Source organism: Lagenorhynchus albirostris, chromosome 20 (genome assembly GCF_949774975.1).
Source record: "Lagenorhynchus albirostris chromosome 20, mLagAlb1.1, whole genome shotgun sequence".
NCBI lineage: Eukaryota > Metazoa > Chordata > Mammalia > Artiodactyla > Delphinidae > Lagenorhynchus > Lagenorhynchus albirostris.
In genome coordinates, this window is record NC_083114.1 from 28,239,962 (window position 1) to 28,263,113 (window position 23,152).

General features: G+C 37.8%; 1 protein-coding gene across 1 annotated transcript in view; it reads left to right on the forward strand.

Moving 5' to 3' along the window:
- ANKFN1 (ankyrin repeat and fibronectin type III domain containing 1) overlaps nt 1-23,152 on the forward strand; it is a 138,572-nt gene that overhangs the window by 12,314 nt on the left and 103,106 nt on the right. The window contains exons 3-4 of the mRNA XM_060134735.1: nt 3,976-4,170; nt 6,069-6,182. Coding sequence (XP_059990718.1) covers nt 3,976-4,170; nt 6,069-6,182 — 309 coding nt within the window. The remainder of the gene's footprint in view (nt 1-3,975; nt 4,171-6,068; nt 6,183-23,152) is intronic.

Genomic DNA, 23,152 nt, shown 5'->3' on the forward strand with positions numbered 1-23,152 from the left:
ATCTTAGCTCTCTGTCCAGGGATTGAACCCGCACCCCCTGCCTTGTAAGGTGAAGTCAGCCACTGGACCGCCAGGGAAGTCCAACAGGTTAGATTCTGATGGTGAAGAAAATCCACTTGGTCTGATTATTATTTATCTGAGGATTTAAACAGTAGCCATAATTGTATTCTTTGGACACCAAGTTCCTGCCCCTCCCCCCACTCCCACCCTGTAGTTAATTAGCTGAGCAGGTCTTATAACAAATGCCCACTCAGAAACACTGGGTGGTAGAAATGCTGTTGATAATTAAACACCACAATAGCACGGAGCCTATTTCAGGAGCCGCCAAGTGGTCTTGCCCCAGCCGGACAGCTCACCACACACTCACAGACCCTCTATTGTGCTGCCTATGACTGCCCAGAGGGATAGCTGCTTGCCTGGAGAAGGGATCAACTGCAGTAAGAGTGAAAAGACCAAACCTTGCAAACAGATACAGGAGTTCTGGACTCAAACTATCCAGAGGGTAGAAGTGAAAAGAGAATGGACCCAAGGAAAAGGGAAGTGGATGGGCAGGAAAATTAATCACAAAATTGACATAAACCTTTCTAGTTTCTATAGCCAAACAGCCAACCAAAATGAGTTCACCAATCGTGTGCCAAATAGATAGCAATTAGAACACTGCAATACATAAAGAATAGGTTAATTTGCGTTCCATTTAGGTTTAGAGGAAGTTCACTAAATTTAAGGTTTTTAAGGAAACCTTGGATCATCATCCCACCTCCCTGGGTATCAGTTTCTTTACCTTTAAAAATAAGGGGGTTGAAAAGGTTCTCATTCTGGGGTGGAAAAAATAGGAATGGGGCTCCCCAAACAATTTCCAAGGTGTCAAAAACTTAACCAACACATCATTACTCAAGATAAAACTACAAATTCTAATATGATTATCATATTTACTTGATTTTCCTTAAAACATTAATCCAGTTTGTTAGGTTTGATTATCTAATACTGAAGAGATGCTTCTATTGGCAGTTATATAGGTCACTATTAATAGGGAGAAAAATGATTACTTTAAGTCAGCTGATTTGGCAGTCAATAAAGAAAATCCTTCAAAAGAGAGTGTTTTATTAAACTATTTAAAAATCCATAGGATAAAAATAATAAAAGGTTTGCTTGGTGAAATGGTTTGAAACCATTGGCTCAGTTAGTGCCTCTCCAACTCGTGCATGGAATTACTTCTAACAGAAGCAAGTGAGTAGGTATACTCCCAGGGGCATCTGGGAACTTAGCCTGGGGGAAGCGAGAGATCTATAAACTTTCTTTTTTTATCTTCATTTTTTAGGAAAATGTTCCATTCTTCTCCATAATAGAAGTGTTTGTTTTAACTTCTAAATAACTTGCTTTCATCAAAATCTGCATTGAAAATTTGATGCTCCAGAAAGACACACATATTTATTCTGAGGCTTCAGAGATGCCCACTGCACCCCATCAACACCACCACCATGCTATGCTGCATGTTAGGTATCTCACTTGGAGAAGCACAGGGATCTAAATGATTGGAAAACTTACTTGGCTATAAAATTCTGTGTATCTTCCTTGTTATTCTATGAAGAGGTGAATGCTTTTCTTAAAGATACAGAATCCCTTTACCACTACAACTCAAATAGCATCAGGTCTACAGTCTAGAAGTAAAGGCAAAGTCTAGAAACAAAATGTTTTGTGCTAGGGAAAGCAGGAAAAATTTCCAGGGGGAGCCAAGCATAGCTCAAGAGAAGCTGTCCATCTGAAATGCCACCTGGAATTCACACCAGTAATAACTGTTGTGGATATAAAAATTAATAGGGGGGATTTCATAGTATTAGAAAAATTATTTTTATAAATCATGTGTCTATCACCCAAGTGTTGACGCATGCATGCAATTCAAACATCAGGCTTTCAATAAAAAGCTCACTGAATGACTTAGCAAAGACAATTCCCCCATTTTCTCCATAATTTGTAGTGGAAGAAGGAGGGGGCGAGAGTGTAGAGGGTGCAGTTACTGGGTCAATTAATCAACCTGAAAACTGTGACACAAACTCTGACGCCTAACCTATGTCTAAAAATACACAAATGTATACGAATTTGTTTTAAACTGTCAATGCCTATATTTAGGACCTTCCCAGCAAGGCTATAATGAGACTGTGTTTGAGGGCTTCAGTCACAGCAGACTCTAGCATTAATCTGAAGTTAGTTAAATTAACAGCATTTAGTACTGACCTGTCAATCTCACTGCTCCAGGAAATTGCACCTTGAGGCTGCTAATATTGCCAATTTTTCCACAGGAGTATGCGCCCATGTGTGTGTATGTGTATTTCTTTTCTCCAGAACCTCTGTGTTCATACACCATCATTGCTTCCCTACATCCACAGCACTTATATTATCATTTATTCTGGCCTCCTTTAGCCTTCCCAAGGGATTCTGCATAGTGTAGCTGCTCAGTGAAAGAGTTTTTTAGCTTTATATTTGTTTGTTTATTTTTCTGTCATGGCTCATGACTGAGGCTTTAAAAAAAAAGTGTGACAGTATTTAGAGTACATGATTGACTGCTATAGCAACATTCATTAACCATGACAAATCTGCAGCAAAACACAGTCCTGAGTGTTCTAAACAGCACCTTTAAAAAGAAAGAAGAAAGAAAGAAAAAGAAAAAGACTCAACTAATTTTTCATTGACCTCATCTATAAATAAATTTAGACTGATGGTGAGCAGGGGCAATAATAAATTAGTATTCATTTCCTATAATTAATGCAAACATGCCTATATAACCACTTAATTTCCATTTCAAAATATATCTAACAAATTTTCACTTGCATTATCTTCATAATATTTTCTCTCTGGATTAGAAGAATGAAATGGTTGGATTTCTTTCCCACCCACCAGGGGGAAATATTGTTTTGGTCATGCAGAATGTCAACCACATGTTGGTGACAGATCCGCAGAACTTGACTCTGATCTGTTTCATTATTTGTATGATCCTCTACCACATGCCCATGCTAAGGCTGTCTTCTGTCTCTGTCACCAACCAGGAAGGGCTCCACTGAAGTAACCAAGTGACCACCTAGGCAGGCCCTCACATGCATGAGTGCCGCGAGTAAACAGCAAGAAGCAGACTCCCAACCTGACCTAAGAATTTGAAATGTTCTATCATTAACATGAACGTTCACTCACACAAGGGAAGGTTGGGTAAACAATATGATGTGAATCAAATAAAGATTATCACACACTGAATAAAACAGAAATATCAAGCCTGACAACCTCTCTCTGCAAGAGGAGCCAGTACAACTTGCCCTCTTGGGCATGGGCATCTCCAGAAACCGTTCCTCCAATCAGACCACAATCAAAGATCAAACTGATCAAAGATCAATGTCTGATCGCACCCAAGTCACCCAACCATCAGGGCTCACTAGCTCTACTGGGGCAGCAATAGTGGAACACTTTGTTAGCAATAAGTAAATTGATTAACAAGAACAAAATTACCACTAAGACACACACACAAAAATCTCTATGAGCTGGGAAGAATATAACAAACAAAAAACACCAAAAACAAAAAAAACAAACATATTCTTCAGCAGAATGCAACTTGCCTCATGGACAACTTTTCTTAAGGCCTTCCTAGTCCTACAAAGCTTTTGCCCCTTAGTGTTTGTCCCTCTGAAGATCACGGAAACGAACGTGTGCGATGTGAAACAGAAGTGGGCCTCATACTAGTGGAATTCTAATTAACTCTGCTAGGCAGCTGTCTCGGCCAGAGAGCAATGGGAATCTCTTAAGCTGATAGGTGTACTATCAACTAGTGGTGTCACCAATTAGACCTTATCATAGTAAGATAGTTAATAATGAACACAGATTCCACTTTCCCCAGGCATTTTTAAAAACCCATAGTAGACTCTCAGATATCCTGCCAACGAAGTAGCATTTCCCCAGAAAGAAAAGGGAGTCACCCCTTTTTTTTCCCTTCAGTTGTCAGCCTGGAAAGCCGAGCAATGCACCTCAACACGCTGGTGCAGGAAGCCCAGGAGAGGGTGAGTGAACTGTCTGCTCAGGTGGAGAATGAAAGATTCAGCCTGGACAACACAGAGAAAGAGAAACAACTGAAAGCTTGGGAGTGGAGGTACCGACTCTACAGACGCATGAAAACAGGCTTTGAACATGCCAGTGAGTATAAGCAGAGGACTTGTACATTTAACTAGACTGAACCCTGGTTTGAGAGAGCCAGGCCTTCTTGCACTGATTTTTTGCAGCTCTACAGGGTCATGGATGGCCGTTGTCAGCCTATGTGGAGCAAGGGCTCTGGGAGGCTGTAAAAGGATCTTGTGTCTTGCTTGATTTTCGGGCTCCTCATAGGTTCTGTGACAACAGCCGTGAGGCTTTAGTGCTGCTGGCTTCCCTCCACCATGTCACACTCATCTAGCACTTTCCACCCGCTACACCCTAATGCCTAATGACTTGGATGGTCTGATGCCCGAAGTGCCTATATTTTGTGGATGTGGAGGTGGAAAACCATTTGTTTGCCTATTTGTCCAGTTTCTGCTTCAAGCTCCAGTTTAAGTTGTTTTCAACTCTCTACTATATACAGCTTATATAAACTGACCTTCGGTTAATACAGGCAACAGAGAAGGACAATCAACCCATGAACTACGCTGCTGTCTGCACTTCCATTCTCTTTACCAGTTCTTTCTGTTAGTTTAAGAAAAGCCTTGTTTCTGGATAATACTCATTAGCACTGGAAGGTACTGCTTAGTGCCGACCTTGATATAAAAATTCATATAAAATCCGAACACTTGTGAAACATTAAACTCTTATTCCAACAGGTTATCTTATTCAAACAACAAAAACTAAAAACTAGGCTTGAAAATTTAAACATAAGGGAAAGATGGGTTCATTAGGCTAGGAATTATCCGCCTCTGCTTTGTGATATAAATAAACACCAAAGGCAGGGAAATTCTTGTTTTCTGTAGTATTGTACACTAAATGCCAAATCTAGGCCTAATCCTTTCTCTTGAAGCAAATACCTTAAGTAACATTAACGAAAGGCTGCTTTTAACATTAACAATCTCTAGCAATGCTGATACACGTTTTTTTAAAAAAGATATTCAGCAATTGTTTCAATAAATGTATTTACTATGGTACCTCATTTTAGGACAGATTAATACTAGAATCAGTCACATTTTTAGGCTTGATGCCATTTTTTAAATTTTTTCTAAATTACAAAACATCTTCTGGGTGTTAAAAAGTACCTACAGTGATCAGAAGGCCTTTAAAACCTGAGGTTAGTGGACATGACATTTGCATCTTCTGGGTGTTAAAACACCCTTCTGGGTTGTTTTAAAACATCTTCTGGATGTTAAAAACATCTTCTGGGTGTTAAAAAGTACCTAGAGTGATCAGAAGTCCTTTAAAACCTGAGGTCAGTGGACATGACATTTGCCCATGAAGTCTTTCTTAGAAAAATAGTACCTGATGTAATTGGAAGCAGCCTGAGAGCAAGGCAAGTTAGCATTCCATACTGGCAAGAGCCCAGAATTGGGCATCTGGAGCCATGGGCTTCCATACTAGCCATGTCTTCACTGTGTCCCTGAACCAGTAATTTGGCCTCTTTGGGCTGCAGTTTCCTCATCCTAAAAGTGGGGATGCTGTTACTCGTTCTTTTTACCCAACAGGCTTGCAAAAAGCCTCCAACGAAATGATTTACATGAAAGTACTTTATGAAATGTAACAGTCTCTATCTACAATGTCAGTTCCTGCTAACACTTTCTGGCCTCCTCTCCACTGGTCCAGCCCAATCTCCTATTGTGTTTCTAAGATAATTTGAGAAGGCTTAACTGGTATTATTTACCCCTTCAGAAGATGTTCTAATGCTCAAATAAGACCACACTAGCAATGAATAAAGGCCATTGAGACTTCTAATGAAAATGTTCAAAAGCAAAATCTATTAGGCTCTACAAACAAATGTTTCCATAGTGTGTGTTTCGGGGTACCCTTTGAAGAGGCAGGAACATTGTTTGAAAAGGATTTGCTATATTAAGGTCCTTGTGCTTCTCCTTCTGTCCCAGGAGCCCCTGAGGTGCCAACCAATGCTTGTCTCATGGTAACCAGCAGCACATCACTCACTGTCAGCTTTCATGAGCCTCTTAGTGTCAACGCAGCTGTAGTAACCAGATATAAAGGTACTGGATTCCAAATATTTTTGTGACTGCTCCTTCTTAAAAAACAGTCCATTGTTTGGGGATCAATTGTGCATTTTGTATGTTTGTTTTTCCTGCTGATGGTATTTTTTCATCCTATTTACTTTTTGGAGTTGAAATATTTCCATAGGCAGTCAAACACAGAGCAATAAAGTGACTAAGAATAAGTCACAGACCCAATTAATATTAGTATTAATATTTAATTCCTGTTTGCAGAGGGCCTGCTCTGTGCATAGCATACGGTTCAGGACAGGACTGAGTAGGACACACTAAAGAATCAGCCTTCATTTACAGGGCTTAGAGGCTAAGATATGGAACATACTAAATAGGGGGCATATAAATTAATAGCTGTAATAGCAGGTAACTAGGGTTGAGAACTAAAACAACATTGGAGGTCAGAAAAGAAAGAGGGATGGTTAAATGACAGAATCAGAAAGGCCCCAGGGTAGCAGTGGCAATCAGGCCTTGTTTTCAAGGACAGCTGGGAGGTGAAGCAGAAGATATTGGGAGGAAAGTGAACGCCAAGTGGAGAGAACAGTGAGCACAGGTATAAAAGCAAAAACATGCCAGAACAAGTAGAAGAGAGTAACGGAGCTTGCAGTGGCTCCAGGGGAGGGTTCGTGAGAAGCAGCAGTGAAATGTAATTAGAAAGTGAAACTAGGGTTAGGACGAAGGGGTAGAATGAGGAATTTAGACTTTATGTGATGAACTCTGCAGACCACTGAATAAGATAGGGACAAGATCAGAAGTAGACTTTTCGAAGATTTAAGTGCAAACACTGTGTATGATGTATTGGAAGACATATGGATTTAGAATAAGGAAATGAATTAGGAAGCTATTCAGGAGAGAGGTCACAACAGCCTGACCTGACTGCTATAGCAGCACTGGGAAAGGAGAGAGCCCACAGGAGAAAGATTTTATGGAGATGCTATGATGATAACAGCCAAGGCTTACATAGTGCCTACTATGCACCAGGCACTGTTTAAAGCCTATGTATGTATTAACTCTATTTATTCTTCACAACAACCCTATAAGGTAGGTACTGTATGGTTCCCATTTTGCAGATGAGAAAACTGAAGCAATGAAATTAAGGGTTGCCTAAAGACTTGCAGCAGAGCCATAAGTATCACATTATGCTGACTCTACATATGGAAATACCCTGAACGGTCCTAAAACCTGATAAGACTCTCCACACATATTCCAAGATGCCAGGCCATATTCCAAGAATTCCTGTGTTCAGGTCCCTACTACTCCCTTGGGCCACAAAAGTGTCCAAGTAGTATATGTGCTTCCTTTCTCCTTCCAGGGCCTGTTCCCAGGAGACACTCCTATGTCTACAAACATTAGTCTACCCATACCCTGTAGCTTTCTGAGTTACTTGGAATTTTCCAGATAACTCCACTCTGTTAATATCTTAGGTAAAACAGCATTGAATTGGTTATCACTTCGGGTTTTCTGTATTAAGCTAAGAGAAGGCAGGCTGAAGCTGCCTTCATTTATAGCAAATAAATGAAGCCACCAAGAATGGCTGCCCACAGCTATCCTTCAATACAATTCTGATACTTTCTCTTGGTTGCCAAGACTTTCTGAAATTCAGAGCAAGGGCTTGCAGGCAATATTAGACATGGGCATTTTCCTTTCTTTCTACCTCTCTCCAGGGCTTTGCTAAAGGGTTTCATCAATGCTGCCCAACTTGACATTTTCTTACATTTGATTAGTGAACTATCAGGAGCTAATTTATCCAGACCATCAGGTATATAATACCTGACCATAATGCCAGCAAATTCTATCAACATTCACATATTAACACATATCATCTCAGGAGACTTGCATTTGGGGGAGGTTGAAATGAAAGGTCACAAATGGGTTTTGTTAGTGACTGGAGGGGCTTAATTAAGCATTATAAATAGAATTGTCTGTTGCATTATGGAGTAGGTTTCCCTCTGTTAATTTATAAGGTTATAAATTGAGTCCTTAACCTGACTGCTCTCAAGGGCTATTTAAATTTAAAACAGCTGCCAGACTACTGTACCTAGAGAGAGCAGGACAGTTTTTAATTCAGGGTCGAAGTAATTATTTAATTATGAAAATATTAGCAAAATTACATTGAGACAAGGCTATTTTGTTTGCATTAAAAGAGACGAAACAATTAAGAAATCCACAGAATGAAATGGCAATTATCTAATGGGTTAGAGGGAAGGTTTAACCCTGCAGTATTTAGGGTTTGGCAAAAACATCTCATACTGTTCTCCAGAACTTCTGGGTTCAGCAAAACCTCAAGCCTATTTTGACACCTGGATGTTCTCCCCCTTCATGTTAAGCCAGTTTTTGAAAGAAAATCTGAATCCTTCTGTTTCTTCTTATTTACACTCAACTCATCAACATGTCCGGTTTTGTTTTGGTTTGGTTTGGGTTTTCTTTTTTCAAAAAACGTTTGTTGATATCCAGAAATATTTTAAAGAGCATCTCTTTATACACCTTCTTCAGGCCCTGAGGGCAATGTACCAGGCCAGCTGCCATCACAATTTGGAGATTAAAGGTGTAAATTTCAGCTTAAAACCCAGAAAACAGTTTTGAGTGAGACCCCCTGGACTTTTCTGCCTGCATCTTCCCTGAAAACAGAGAAATGAAGCTAAGAGAGCTACAGTCTGTTTCTAGGTGTTTCCTCCTTGGACTCAAAGAATGCTTGCATCTTTTGGTCCCATCTCACCAGGTTTCATGGCTTACAGAGCAAAACTAGACTTATTTCAGATACACTGATGCTTTGGACAATTGCCAGAACTTCATTCCACATTTTCTCCTCGCTGCCTTGGGTGACCTACCTGGAGCTCTCATTTGCAGAGGATATGTCATTTCCCAGTAGTCCCAAAGCAGAAAACATTTTCAAAAGTGATTTTACTGCTCTTTGCAGGGTTAGGGGTGGATAGGAAGGTATCCTTTAACAGGTGCAGTGCAGCATCTATTTTCCATCTACTGGATGAATTATTTTCTAGCTTTTTTTCAAAAGCAGGCCTTGAAGTGGTCACACTTTGGAGTCTGCCAATGACGTGATGCTGCTGTAGTTGTTCCAGTGCATGTGGGCAGCACCCTGGTTTGGATGATGCCCTTCCCCACCTCTCTTCTCATCTTGTTCCCTCACAAATTAGAAACTGCCACCCTAATTCTTCCCTACAAAGGCTTTAATAGCAAATTATTAAATCCGTTGTAGGGAAAAGTGGTGGGGAGGGATAAATTAGGAGTTTGGGACTAACATATACACACTACTATTTATAAAACAGATAATCAAACAAGGACCTACTGCAGAGCAGAGGGAACTCTACTCAATATTCTGTAATAACCTAAATGGGAAAAGAATCTGAAAAAGAATAGATATATGTATATGTATAACTGAATCAGTTTGCTGTACACCTGAAACCAATGCAACACTGTAAATCAACTATACTCCAATGAAAAATAAAAGGTCAAGATTTACCCTTCCCCCAAGGTCACATCCCTATCACCAAGTTAATCTCTATTACGAGTTTAATGTATACCCTTACAAATCCTTTCTTGATGCACGTACACATGTATGTATATACACACAGATGTATAGTTTTGTTTGTGTGCTCTAATATAAATATCATACTATTTGTCTAGTTACACAGCTAGATTTTTTTCAGTTCAACAATATATATATGTCAGTGTGTTTGGATCTTCATTCTTTTAAATAGCTGTATAGTATTGCTATTCCATAGACAGAGATGCCATAATGTATTTAATCATTCTCCCACGGATGAACATAGGTGGTTTCAATTTTTTTCCTGTTACATAATGTTGCAATCCTAGTATGTGTCTCTTACCTGTGAGAATATTTTTTTCTGGGATTGTAAACTGGAAGTGGAAATGTTTATGTATTCATATACTCTGTCTCACTGATCTGCCTATACTCATGCTAATGCCATATAATAACTTCATAGTATATTTTAACATCTGGTATAGCAAGTCCCTCCCTGTGGTAATATGTTCCCTTCAAAATGAATTTTAGAATTGGCTTGTCAACTTTAATTTTTTAAATCTTATTGAGATACCATCATACTCCTAAATTAATTTGGAAAGACTTCCCATCCATGACATATCTTCCTAATAAAGTTGAATTTTATATATTCAGGAAAGTTTAATAATTTTATTTATTTATTGGTCTTCTTTCCTGTAAAGTTTCATGCTGGATATATTTTACAGTTTTTGTGGCTATTATAAATGAACTCTCTTTTCAAGATATTCTCTAATGGGCTATTGTGGGACAGTAGAAGAGCTATTGTAATTTTAAAACAATCTTTAGTTGACTGCTTTACTGAACTCTCTTAGTAACAGCCTTTTTTTCCCCAGTAGATTGTCCTGCACCTCATGAATACTTTTTGTCATTTCATCTTCAAGAAAGGATCATTTTGTCCCTTCCTTTCTAATACTTTGCATTCTTTTTCAGATCTCACTTCATTAACCAGAATCAATGTGAATTCTAGTTCCCATTATATTGTGTATAGTAACTGGGATAGTAAGTGTTCTTCTCTCTTACCTGCTTTTGTCAACATGCATCTAATATTTTACTATTAAGTATGATGTCTACTGTAATCTTCTGGTAGATATCTTTCACCAAATTACAGACGTTTCATTTGGATTATGATTATTGATATACTGTTGAACACAATTTTTAAATCTCCCCTGTGGTTAGAGACCCTTTAGAACCTCAAAAGTCATGTATTTGTGCCCTTTTTTTTAGAATTGTTGATCATTTGTCTATTTTATTGGTTTGTTTGAAGAATTAACTTTTCTGATTCATAAAATGTGTTTCTTGCTTATTTTCTATTTTATTAATGCTTGGCTTTAGCTTTGCCAATTCCTATTGCTTTCCGTGGATTTACTTTATTACTTCTTTCCTAGTTTTTTTTTTGAAAACTTAATTTACTTCTCTATTTTTGTTTCTAATTCATGGATTTTAAGGCTATAATTTTTCCCTGATTACTGTTTTGTCCATACCCAAAAAGTTTAAAATGCATTGCTATAATGATCACTTATTTATAAATAATTTACAATTTGTTTCATTTCCACTTTAACCAAAGTTTTTAGATGAGTTATCTTAAACTTCTAACTGGCCATATCTTTTGCCATAGTTTTATTGTTAATTTCTAATTGTATTCTATTACAATAAGAAAAATTTAAAATGTGGACTGTACCCTGTTGAGATTTTTTAAAATTCTTACCTGTGGCTAACCAATGAATCGTGGATATGTACCATACTTGGTGTTTGAAAAGAATGTGTAAACCCCATTGGGTATAAAGCCGGAATGTGTGTGTGTGTTATTTAAATCCCTGTTTTTTTTCTAAAGTACTTGTCCCTTTAATCTTTGATCTCTGAGAAGCTGCTTTATTTGTCTTGCTTAATGCTGTTTGACTCAGTTTCTGTTTGTAATTAACATTGCTTTCTATGCTTCCATTTGCCTCCTGTCTTTTCTATCTTTTCATTTTCATCCTTTCCATGACATTTGAAATACATTTGTCTCTTGTAAAAAGTATAGAGTTAAATTTATTTACTCTGAGAGTCTCTTTCTATACACTTTTAATTGTTTTTTGTCCAAAGTGATATATCCTTATAAGAATAGTATTAAAAAGCAAATTTGTACTGAAAGGCTTATTTATAATGAAAAAACAACCCTTATTTGCTCCATTATTACCATCCTTCTTCCCCTCAGAGCCAGCCGCTTTTTAACTCCTCCACTTCTCATAGTTACTTGTCTACTTTAATCAATAAGCTTCTATGGCTATTTTTTGATTTAGCAATTGCAGGTCTTATGGATGCAATTAGAATTATAACAGAAAAGAATTTAACTCTCTCACAATACCACACTCATCTACACTTTCTTATTCTCTCAATATAATTATATTTCTATTTTTAGTTAAGGCAACAATGCTTATACTATTATGAGTGTAAGTTTTTGACATTGCAAACTCAAGTAGTATACTTTGATTACATTTCCTTTCCTATGTATTTTCCTCTAATCTCTAATTATATTTTTTTCTTTCTTACCCTACTTACCATTATCTTATTCAAAATTCATTTCAAATGATCCTTTCAGGGTGGTACCTATTTTCCCAAGAGTAGTTTTTACTTTCCCTCTCAGAATACTCTCTGCTCATGTTCCACTGTATAATAATAACTCATTAGGTTTCCATTAGGGAAAGGCTCATTAAAACCACAAAGAAATATTACTACATGCATATCACAGTACCAAAAAATTTAGAATAGTGACAGCACCAAATGGCCAGAATGCAGAGATATCGGATCACCCATACGTTGCTGGTGGGAATGTAAAATGATACAGGCACTCTGAAAAACAGTCTGGCAATTTCTTAAAAAACTAAACATGAAAATACCATACATCTTACCAGCTGCACTACTGGGCATTTATTCTATAAAAGTGAAAGTTTTGTGTTCATATAAAAACCTGTACACAAATGTTTACAGCAGCTTTATTTGTAATAGCCCCAAACTGGTAACAATTCCGATGTCCCTCAACAGGTGAATGGTTAAACAAACTGTGGTACCTTCATGCCACTGAATACTACTCAGCAATAAAAAGGAACAAAGTTATTGATATACTCAACATCCTGGATGAATCTCCAGAGAATTATGCTGAGTAAAAAAGCCAATCCTCAAAAGTTACACAGTGTATTATTCCATTTATATAACACCCTTGAAATAACAAAATTATAAAAGTAAAGAACAGATTAGTGGCTGCTAGAAATTAAGGAGGAAATGAGGAGGAGAGAAATGGGTATGTATGGCTCACTTTTTTGTTTTCTAAATAACTGATATATTTTTACATACCTTGTTTATCTTTTAAGAGATTTGGAGAGAAAAAGGGTAGGCAGGCATGTGTCAGTTTGGCATCTTGATTCAATCTCCAAGTCAGTTCTCTTTCTTAGCCAGGCTGTATGCTCAGTAAACATGACCTAATACTAGCATTAGCCTAAGCCAACAACTTATGAAAGCATATCTGCTATTTCAAAAAATTATGTAAGCTAGGTAAGGACAAACATGAAACTGGGTTTTTATATCAGCTAGTGAAGGGTTATTCCTGACACTGATGTCTTCTTCCTGTTATATTTGGAAAAGCATAGATCCATAGAGTAATAAGGAGTTTTTGGAATATTTTTCTCTAAGGTATGAGGAGTTCCTTGAAGGCAGAAATCTTGTCTTTTTCTTTTTTCCCTTCACCTCCTACATTCCAGCGGCACTAGCCTTCTTTCCGATCTTAAACCATTTCCCCCGCTGCATGTTCTTTGCACATGATGATCCCTTTGCCAAATACAATAGTAGTAGGAGACTTAAACACCCCACTCATATCAATGGACAGATCTTCCAGACAGAAAATCAATAAGGCAACAGATATCCTAAGTGATGTAACAGAACTGTTAAGACTTATGATATTTTCAGAACACTACACCCCAAAAAACCAGAATATACATTCTTTTCAAGTGCACATGGAACATTCTCTAGTATTGACCATGTACTAGGACACAAAATACCCCCTCAACAAATTTAAGAGGGTAGAAATGATTTCAAGCATCTTTTCTGATATAACAGTATGAAAATATAAATCAACCACAAAAAGAGAAATGAGAAACAAAGATTACATGGAGACTAAACAACATGCTACTAAAAAACCAATAGGTCAGTGATGAAATCAAAGGCAAAATTAAAAATACCTTGAGACAAATGACAATGAAAACACAACCATACAAAATCTATGGGATGAAGCAAAAGCAGTTCTTAGAGGAAAGTTCATAGCAATTCAGACCTTCCTCAACAAAACAAAAAAAATCTCAAACAAACAACCCAAACTACCACCTAGAAGAATTAGAAAAAGCAAAACTTAAAGTCAGCAGAAGGAAGGAAATAATAAAGATCAGAGAGGAAATAAATAAAATAGAGATTAAAAGAAATAGAAAAACAATCAATAAAATTAAGAGCTGGTTCTTTGAAAGGGTAAACATAAGCAACAAACCTCTGGCCAGTCTCATCAAGAAAAGAGAGAGAACCCAAATAAACAATAAAAGAAATGAAAGAGGATAAATAGCAACTGATACTGCAGAAATACAAAAAAAATAAGAGAATACTATGAACAATTATATGCCTACTAATTGAACAATCTAGAAGAAATGGACAAGTTTCTACAAACATACAGTCCACCAAAACTGAATCAATATGAAACAGATAATTTGAACAGACCAATCACTAGAAGTGAAACAGAATCTGTTTAAAAAAACAAAAACAACTCCCTGCAAACAAGTCTAGGACCAGATGGCTTCACTGGGGAATTCTACCAAACATACAAAGAAGAACTTGTACTGATCCTTCTCAAAGTCTTCCAAAAGACTGAAAAGGGGGGAACACCCCCAAAGTCATTCTATGAAGCCACTATCACCCTGATACCAAAACCAGAAAAAGGAAATACCAAAAAAGAAAATTACAGTCAATATCTTTGATGAACACAGATGCAAAAATTCTCAACAAAATATTAGCAAACTGAATCTAACAACACAATTAAAGATCATACACCACAGTCAAGTTGGATTCATCCCAGGGTTACAAGGATGGTTCCAAATATGCAAATCAATCAATGTGATAAACCACACCAACAAAAGAAAAGACAAAAACCACATGATCATCTCAATAAATGCAGAAAAAGCATTTGATAAAATTCAACATCCGGGCTTCCCTGGTGGCACAGTGGTTGAGAGTCCGCCTGCCAATGCAGGGGACACGGGTTCGTGCCCCGGTCCAGGAAGATCCCACATGCCGCAGAGCGGCTCGGCCCGTGAGCCATCGCCGCTGAGCCTGCACGTCCGGAGCCTGTGCTCCGCAATGGTGAGAGGCCCATGGGCTGTAAAAAAAAAAAAAATTCAACATCCATTCATGATAATAACTCTTATCAAAGTGGGTAAAGAGGGAACACATCTCAACATAATAAAAGTTATTCATGACAAACCCAGAGCCAACATAATACTCAATGGTGAAAAGCTGAAAGCTTTCCCATGAAAATCTGGAACAAAACAAGGATGCCCACTCTCACCACTTTTATTCAACATAATATTGGAAGTTCTAGCCACAGCAAGCAGACAAGAAAAAGAAATAAAGGTTTCCAGATTGGAAGAGAAGAGGTAAAACTGTCATTATATGAAGATGATATGATATTACATATAGAAAACCCTAAAGATTCCACACAAAAACTACTAGAACTGATAAACGAATTCAGCAAGGTAGCAGGATATAAGATTAACATACAGAACTCTGTTGCATTTCTTTACATTAACAATGAAATAACAGAAAGACAAAGTAAAATCACATTAAAAAATACTTAGAAATAAACCTTACCAAGGTGAAAGACTTATATGCTGAGAAATATAAAACACTGATAAAGCAATCTACAGATTTAATGCAATCCCTATCAAATTACCCATGACATTTTGCACAGAACTAGAACAAACAATCCTAAAATTTATATGGAACCATAAAAGATCCAGAATTGCCAAAGCAATTCTGAGGAAAAAGAACAAAGCTGGAGGCATAACCCTCCCAGACTTCAGATAATACTACAAAGCTACAGTATTCAAAACAGGATAGTACTGGCACAAAAACAGACATATGGATCAATGGAACTGAACAGAGAGCCCAGAAATAAACCCACACACTTACAGTTAATTAATCTTTGAAAAAGGAGGCAAAAATATACAATGGAGAAAACACAGTCTCTTCAGCAAGTGGTGTTGGGAAAGCTGGACAGCCACATGTAAATCAATGAAGTTAGAGTACACCCACACACCACACACCTAAAAAAACTCAAAATGGCTCACAGACTTAAATATAAGACATGACACCATAAAACTCTGAGAAAACACAGGCAGAACATTCTCTGACATAAATTGTACCAACGTTTTCTTAGGTCAGTCTTCCAATGCAATAGAAATAAAAGCAAAAATAAACAAATGGGACCTAATCAAACTTATAAGCTTTTGCATGGCAAAGGAAACCCAAAACAAAATGAACGAACACCAAGAAGGGACACAGAAGCAAAGGAATGCAAGCAGCCTCTAGAAGCTGGAGAAACCAAGGAATGAACTCTCTCCTCCAGCCTCCAGTAGGCTCATAAAGATTAACAGCATAGAAGAAGAGGCCAGAGGAGATTGGTTCAAGATGGTGGAGCAGAAGGACATGCACTCACTCCCTCTTGCGAGAGCACCAGAATCACAACTAACTGCTGAACAATCATCGACAGGAAGACACTGGAATTCTCCAAAAAAGATACCCCATGTGCAAAGACAAATGAGAACTGCAATGAGATGGTAGGAGGGGCGTAATCACTGTAAAATCAAATCCCATAACCGCTGGGTGGGCTACTCACAAACTGGAAAACAATTATACCACAGAAGTGCACCCACTGGAATGAAGGTTCTGAGCCCTACATCAGGCTTCCCAACCTGGGGGTCTCGCAACAGGAGGAGGAATTCCCAGAGAATCAGACTTTGAAGCCTAGCAGGATTTGACTGCAGGACTTTGACAGGTCTGGGGGAAACAGAGACTCCACTCTTGGAGGGCATACACAAAGTAGTGCACATACCAGGTACCAGGGAAAGGAGCAGTGACCCTGTAGGAGATGGAACCAGACCTACCTGCTAGTGTGGGAGGGTCTCCTGCAGAGGTGGGGGTGGCTGTGGCTCACTACAGGTACAAGGACACTGGCAGCAGAAGTTCTGGGAAGTACTCCTTGGCATGAGCCCTCCCAGAGTCCACCATTAGCCACACCAAAGAGCCTGCAGGCTCCACTGCTGGGTCACCTCAGGCCAAACAACCAACAGGGAAGGAACTCAGCCCCACCCATCAGCAGACAAGCAGATTAAAGTTTTACTCAGCTCTGCCCACCAGAGCAACAGTCAGCTCTACACACCACCAGTCCCTCCCATCAGGAAGCTTGCACAAGCCTCTCAGATAAGCCTCATCCACCAGAGAGCAGAGAGCAGAAGCAACAAGTACTACAACCCTACAGCCTGTGGAACGAAAACCACATTCACAGAAAGACAGACAAGATGAAGAGGCAGAGGACTATGTTCCAAATGAAGGAACAAGATAAAGCCCCAGAAAAAAATCTAAATGAAGTGCTAAAGGAAAAAAAGCTAAATGAAGCTAAAAAAGCTAAAAAAGCTAAATGAAGCAGATAGGCAACCTTCCAGAAAAAGAAATCAGAATAATGATAGTGAAGATGATCCAGGACATTGGAAAAAGAACCGAGGCCAAGATCGAGAGAATGCAAGAAATGTTTAACAAAGACCTAGAAGAATTAAAGACCAAACACCTAGAAGAATTAAAGAACAAACAAACAGATGAACAATACAAAAACTGAAATGAAAAATACCTTAGAAGGAATCAATAGCAGAATACCTGAGGCAGAAGAACGGATAAGTAACCTGGAAGACAGAATGGTGGAATTTACCATCACAGAACAGAATAAAGGAAAAAGAATGAAAAGAAATGAAGACAGCCTAAGAGACCTCTGAGACAACATTAAATGCACCAACATTCACATTATAGGGGTCCCAGAAGGAGAAGAGAGAGAGAGGAAGGACCTGAGAAAATATTTGAAAAGATTTTTGTCAAAAATTTCCAGGAAATAGCCACCCAAGTCCAGGAAACACAGAGTCTCAGGAAGGATAAACCCAAGGGGAAACACACCAAGACATTTAGTAATCAAACTGACAAAAATTAAAGACAAATTATTAAAAGCAACAGGGAAAAACGACAAATAACATTCAAGAGAACTCACATAAGGTTAACAGCTGACTTCTCAGCAGAAACTCTACAAGCCAGAAGGGAGTGGCATGATATATTTAAAGTGATGAAAGGGAAGTACCTGTAACCAATATTGCTCTACCCGGCAAGGATCTCATTCAGATTCGATGGAGAAATCAAAAGCTTTACAGACAAGCAAAAGCTAAGAGAATTCAGCACCACAAAACCATACAACAAATGCTAAAGGAACTTCTCTAAGTGGGAAACACAAGAGAAGAAAAGACCTACAAAAACAAACCCAAAACAATTAAGAAAATGGTAACAGGAACATACACATCGATAATTACCTTAAATGTGAAGGGATTAAATGCTCCAAGCAAAAGACACAGGCTTGCTGAATGGATACAAAAACAAGACCAATATATATGCAACCTACAAGAGACCCACTGCAGACCTAGGGACACATACAGACTGAAAGAGTGGGGATGGTAAAAGATATTCCATGCCAATGGAAATCAAAAGAAAGCTGGAGTAGCAATACTCATATCAGATAAAATGACTTTAAAATAAAGTATGTTACAAGAGACAAGGAAGGACAGTACATAATGATCAAGGGATCAATCCAAGAAGAAGGTATAACAATTATAAATATATATGCACCCAACATAGGAGCACCACAATACATAAGGCAAAAGCTAACAGCTATAAAATAGGAAATCGACAGTAACACAGTAACAGTGGGGGACTTTAACACCTCACTTACATAAATGTGCAGATCATCCAGACAGAAAATTAATAAGGAAACACAAGCCTTAAATGCCACAATAGACCAGATAGATTTAATTGATATTTATAGGACATTCCATCCAAAAACAGCAGATTACACTTTCTTCTCAAGTGCACATGGAAAGTTCTCCAGGATAGATCACATCTTGGGTCACAAATCAAGCCTCGGTAAATTTAAGAAAACTGAAATCATATCAAGCACCTTTTCCGACCACAACGCTTTGAGATTAGAAACAAATTATAGGGGGAAAAAACCATAAAAAGCACATACACAGGGAGTCTAAACAATACTTTACAAAATAACCAAGAAATCAAAGAGGAAAACAAAAAATACCTAGAGACAAATGACAATGAAAACACGACAATCCAAAATGTATGGGATGCAGCAAAAGCAGTTCTAAGAGGGAAGTTTACAGCAATACAATCCTATCTCAAGAAACAAGAAAAATCTCAAATAAACAATCTAACCGTACGCCTAAAGGAACTAGAGAAAGAAGAACAAACAGAACCCAAAGTTAGTAGAAGGAAAGAAATCATCAAGATCAGAGCAGAAATAAATGAAATAGAAACAAAGAAAACAATAGCATAGATCAATAAAACTAAAAGCTGGTTCTCTAAGAAGATAAATAAAATTGATTAACCTTTGGCCAGACTCATCAAGAAAAAGAGGGAGAGAACTCAAATCAATAAAATTAGAAATGAAAAAGGAAAAGTTACAATGGACACCAAAGAAGTACAAAGCATCCTAAGAGACTACTACAAGCAACTCTATGCCAATAAAATGGACAACCTGGAGAAAAGGACAAATTCTTAGAAAGGTATAACCTTCCAAGACTGAACCAGGAATAGAAAATATGAACAGACCAATCACAAGTAATGAAATTGAAACTGTGATTAAAAATCTTCCAACAAACAAAATCCAGGACCAGATGGCTTCACAGGTGAATTATATCAAACATTTAGAGAAAAGCTAACACCCATCCTTCTCAAACTCTTCCAAAGAATTGCAGAGGAAGGAATACTCCCAACCTCATTCTTCAAGGCCATCATCACCCTGATACCAAAACCAGACAAAGATATTACAAAAAAAGGAAAATTACAGATCAGAATCACTGATGAACATATATGCAAAAATCCTCAACAAAATACTAGCAAACAGAATCCAACAACACATTAAAAGGGTCATACACCATGATCAAGTGGGATTTATACAAGGATGCAAGGATTCTTCAATATATGCAAATCAATCAATGTAATACTCCATATTAACAAACTGAAGAATAAAAACCATATGATCATCTCAATAGATGCAGAAAAGGCTTTTGACAAAATTCAATGCCCATTTATGATTAAAACTCTCCAGAAAGTGGGCACAGAGAGAACCTACCTCAATATAATAAACGCCACATATGACAAACCCACAGCAAACATCATTCTCAATGGTGAAAAACTGAAAGCATTTCCCCTAAGATCAGGAACAAGACAAGGATGTCCACTCTTGCCACTATGATTCAACATAGTTTTGGAAGTCCTACCCATGGCAATCAGAGAAGAAAAAGAAATAAAAGGAATACAAATTGGAAAAGAAGAAGTAAAACTGTCACTGTTTGCAGATGATATGATACTATACATAGATAATCCCAAAGATGTCACTAGAAAACTGCTAGAGCTAATCAATGAATTTGGTAAAGTTGCAGGATACTGAATTAATGCACAGAGATCTCTTGCATTCCTATACACTAACAACAAAAGGTCAGAAAGAGAAATTAAGGAAACAATCCCATTCACCACTGCAACAAAAAGAATAAAATACCTAGGAATAAACCTACCTAAGGAGGTAAAATACCTGTACTCAGAAAACTATAAGACGCTGATGAAAGAAATCAAAGATGACACAAACAGATGGAGAGATATACCATGTTCTTGGATTGGAAGAATCAATACTGTGAAAATGAGTAAACTACCCAAAGCAATCTACAGATTCAATGCAATCCCTATCAAATTGCTAATGGCATTTTTTACAGAACTAGAACAAAAAACTCTTATAATTTGTATGGAGACACAAAAGACTCCGAATAGCCAAAGCAATCTTGAGGGAAAAAAAAACTGAGCTGGAGGAATCAGACCCCCTGACTTCAGACTATACTACAAAGCTACAGTAATCAAGACAATATGGTACTGGCACAAAAACAGAAATATAGATCAATGGAACAGGATAGAAAGCCCAGAGATAAACCTATGCACCTATGGTCAACTAATCTATGACAAAGGAGGCAGGGATATACAATGGAGAAAAGACAGTCTCTTCAATAAGTTGTGCTGGAAAACTGGGCAGGTACATGCAAAAGAATGAAATTAGAAAACTCCCTAACACCATACACAAAAATAAACTCAAAATGGATTAAAGACCTAAATTTTAAGACCAGACATTGTAAAACTCTTAGAGGAAAACATAGGAAGAACACTCTTTGACATAAATCAGAGCAAGATCTTTTTTGACCCACCCCCTAGAGTAATGGAAATAAAAACAAAAATAAACAAATGGGACCTAATGAAAGTTCACAGCAAAGGAAACTATAAACTAGATGAAAAGACAACCCTCAGAATGGAAGAAAATATTTGCAAATGAATCAATGGACAAAGGATTAATCTAAAAAATATATAAATATTTATATATTTACATATATAAATATATATATTGAGCTCATGCAGCTCAATATTAAAAAAAATAACCAATAAAAAATGGGCAGAAGACCTAAATAGACATTTCTCCAAAGAAGACATACAGATGGCCAAGAGGCATATGAAAAGCTGCTCAACATCACTAATTATTAGAGAAATGCAAATCAAATCTACAATGAAGTATCATATCACACCTATTAGAATGGGCAACATCAGAAAATCTACAAACAACAAATGCTGGAGAGGGTGTGCAGTAAAGGGAACCCTCTTGCACTGCTGGTGGGAATGTAAATTGGTACAGCCACTATGGAGAACAGTATGGAGGTTCCTTAAAAAACTAAAAATAGAAATACCATATGACACAGCAATCCCACTACTGGGCACATATATACCCAGAGAAAACCAGAATTCAAAAAGACACATGCACCCCAATGTTCACTGCAGCACTATTTACAGCAGCCCGGTCATGGAAGCAACCTAAATGCCCATCAATAGACAAATGGATAAAGAAGATGTGGTTCATATATGCAATGGAATATTACTCAGCTATAAAAAGGAATGAAACTGAGTTATTTGTAGAGATGTGGATGGACCTAGGGACTGTCACACAGAGTGAAGTAAATCATAAAGAGAAAAACCAATATTAACGCATATATGTGGAATCTAGAAAAATGGTACAGAGGAACCAGTTTGCAAGGCAGAAATAGAGACACAGTTGTAGAGGACAAACGTATGGACACCAAGGGGGGAAAGCAGGGGAGGTGGGGTGTGCGATGAATTGGGAAATTGGGATTGACATATATACACTAATATGTATTAAATAGATAGCTAATATGAACCTGCTGTATAAAAAATAAAATAAAATTCAAAAAAAAAGAACAGATAACCTATGGACTAGGAGAAAATATTTGCAAACGATGCAACCAACAAGGGATTAATATCCATAATATACAAACAGCTCATACAACTCAATAACAAACAAAAAAAACCTACCCAATCAAAAATTGGGCAGAAGACCTAAATAGACATTTATCCAAAGAAGACATACAGATGGCCAACAGGCATATGAAAAGATGTTCAACATCACTAGTTATTACAGAAATGCAAATCTCATTGGTGTGAGCCCTCTCAGAGGCCGCCATTTTCTTTAAGACCTGGCCCCACCCCTATTTGCACACTTTTTAATGATGGCCATTCTGACTGGTGTGAGATGTACAAATAGGGGTGGGGCCAGGTCTTAAGAAAATGGCGGCCTCTGAGAGGGCTCACACCAATGAGAACTTCCCAGGGCTGCCACTGCCTGTGTCTCTGTCCATACAATGAGCCACAGCTGCCCTCCACCTCTGCAGGAGACTCTCCAATATTAGCAGATCATTTCCTCTTTGCTTTCTATGCTGCTGGCTTCCTTTGTGATTTGAGGAGTTTTTGTAGTGGTTTTAATTCTAGAAGGAAGAATGTTTCCACCAGGTAATATAACCATGATTCCACTGAACTGGAAGTTAAAGCTGCCACTCAAGAACGTCAGATTCCTCATGCCTTCTGGAACAACAGGCAAAGGAGGGAATTATGGTGTTAGCTGGCATAATTGATCCTGACTGCGAAGTGGAAATTGGTCTACTATTCCAAAATGGAGGAGGATTATCTGGCATATGAACACTTCTGC